General features: G+C 42.0%; 1 protein-coding gene across 3 annotated transcripts in view; it reads right to left on the minus strand.

Moving 5' to 3' along the window:
- LOC137974626 (tetratricopeptide repeat protein 28-like) overlaps positions 1-2,500 on the minus strand; it is a 12,204-nt gene that overhangs the window by 2,039 nt on the left and 7,665 nt on the right. For all 3 annotated transcript variants that reach the window (XM_068821541.1, XM_068821542.1, XM_068821540.1), the window contains exons 3-4: positions 598-2,500; positions 1-167 (exon numbers count right to left, since the gene is read on the minus strand). The exon at positions 1-167 is cut by the window's left edge and continues 2,039 nt beyond it; the exon at positions 598-2,500 is cut by the window's right edge and continues 901 nt beyond it. In XM_068821541.1, coding sequence (XP_068677642.1) covers positions 147-167; positions 598-2,500 — 1,924 coding nt within the window. In that variant the 3' untranslated portion in view covers positions 1-146. The remainder of the gene's footprint in view (positions 168-597) is intronic.

The following is a 2,500-nucleotide window of genomic DNA, read 5'->3' on the forward strand; positions in this document are numbered from 1 at the left end:
GTCTGTTGGCTTAGTTAACGCAGTAAACTTCTTCTAAATCTTAGGAGCTTGTTCTACAGGCATGACGATGATTGTCAACTCGTTCTAATGTTTTTTTTTTTTTACAAGTTCGGTAATCACTGAAGCGTCAGCCCTGCCAGGTAGTTTTAAAATCTTAGACATCGATTCTGGAAAAAGAAAAAAAAGCCCTAAATTTAGCTGGTTCTTTCGAGCATACATGTACAATGCGCCGATGCGAATGGCTACGTGCAGGACGATGCTATCTTCGAATTCCATACAAAAGATGAAGTTTAGAGATCTATATATGGGAGAACATAAACACCAAAAGAGACATCACGACGTGATAAAATGAGCCATCTTCACCAGTTAACAAAAAGTCAGAAATGGCTGAATGAAAATAGTTTGTCTACCAATGTGAAATGTATCCTTTACGCTACTGTGCATGCGTGATAGGCATGTTAGGGGAAACTTTGAATTGTTTATACTACGAAGCTGGAATCTCGTTATCATGCTACCTTAGGCCTATTTGATTCCTGTCGTCAGTTTTCCAGTTTGAAAGTATTCTTGTTTCCTGAGTTAAACTCGAACTTCACTTACCAATTTTTTTGGAAATTCCAGCGTGACATCATCGCCAACCAGGACAAATGGCGCCCAGTGCTTTATAGCGCAATACTGCTTTGACTCTCGGAAAGATTTCATTGCTTGTTGAAGAGCTGTACTCGCGCTTTTTCCATCTACCAGGTGCTGGTAGAAGCTCTTCATGAACAGCAACGTTACCTCGTCATCAATTGCCCAGAGTGACACCAAAACAGACCGAGCTCCAGCACACAGGAAAGCCCTTGCAATTCCCACCACTCCCTCAGAATTCACTTCTCCCCGGCCACTGTGACAACAGCTCAGCACAACTAGTCTTGCTCGAAGAGAAATTGTCTGAACATCCGACATTTTCAAAATGTAGTCTTCCTCTTTGGGAATTGGCGATTTCCGTTCGGTATTTGGGGCTAAAGCAATTTCTCCCGTTTTTTGGCATCCATGTGCTGCAATGTGAACTAACGCAACTGATTTCATACTTTTCAGCACCTCAGATTTCGTGGCACTTTTTCCAGTCAGCGGTGTTGTCTGAAGAAGTTGTCCAATCATCTCTACTTCACGTTTTGCGCACGGAAGCTGTTCCAAAATGGGCTCCCCTTTCTTGTTAGTAACTTCTTTCAACCACGGATCACCTACAAGCAGTGCTCCAGTCTTACTGTGGAAGTCTTCAGGTGCACCAACGATCACGTTAAAAGCGGTCAACGAGGGAACGGTGCGGATCCTGATAGATTCACTCAATGCAGAATATGGAGCCAAGCAAAATGGTCCATCGGGAACAACGATTAACTCATGTCCTTGGAGCAAGTCTGCAATTGGCCCGAGTAAGACATCATACAACGGCTGTAAAGAGTTAACGGAGGATGAGCATGATAGAACTGTTTTCTCAGTGATAAGTTTTTTTCTGTAAGACAGGTCACTGCGTAGTGGATCCAATGAACGATTCTCGCATTTGGCACCATCCCTTACGCCGATCCCTTTCAAAATAGTTTCCATCAACAAATCAGCACTTCCATTCGCGATTTCGTTTTGCCGAAAGCTGATTTTGCTGTCTTTTCTTAGCACCCAAAACGTGATCTTGTTATCGTCAAGTGCCACAAAAACGGCTTGTGAAGGTAAAAGCTCTAATGCAGCTGTAAGAGTTTGATTCGGAGCAAGTGCAGAAAATGACGGAAAGTCAATGCCGTATTGATCTTTCAAAATATCCATCAAAGCCTGTGCTCGACCTTTCTCAGCTGCATAGAATGCTTCTTCAATCTCTCCATTCTTCAAAAGTGTCCTCCACAGAGCAGTGTATGACACGCGATAAGAATCACGAAAACTTATTTTCCATTCATCTTCTGACTTCAGACTACGCCTTGTTTTATCAAAATGTTTTATACTTAAACGATAGCAATTGAGTGCATTACTCAAGGAACCCAACAATTCATGATCATAACCTAGCGAATACCACACGTTTCCCTCTCCTATACAGTCTCCAATTTCCTTGAAAATACTAAGACTGTGTTCATGGTACTCCATGGCTTCCTTAAAATAACCTAGACTGCGATAGGCATTTCCCAGAATTAAATAGGCTGATCCCTCCCCAGCCCTATCCCCTACTTCTTTTGCAATACTAAGACATTTTTCATAGTACTCAATGGCTTGTTTAAAATTACCTAGACTGCGAGAGGAATTTCCCAGATTTCCATAGGCTGATCCCTCCCCAGCCCTATTACCTACTTCTTTAGCAATAGTAAGATGTTTTTCGTAGAACTCAATGGCTTGTTTGAAATTACCTAGACCAAGATAGGCATTTCCCAGATTTCCATAGGTTGATCCCTCGCCAGCCCTATTACCTACTTCTTTAGCAATACTAAGACATTTTTCGTAGTACTCAATGGCTTGTTTAAAATTACCTAGACTAAGATAG

Source organism: Montipora foliosa, chromosome 11, assembly GCF_036669935.1.
Source record: "Montipora foliosa isolate CH-2021 chromosome 11, ASM3666993v2, whole genome shotgun sequence".
NCBI classification, from domain to species: domain Eukaryota; kingdom Metazoa; phylum Cnidaria; class Anthozoa; order Scleractinia; family Acroporidae; genus Montipora; species Montipora foliosa.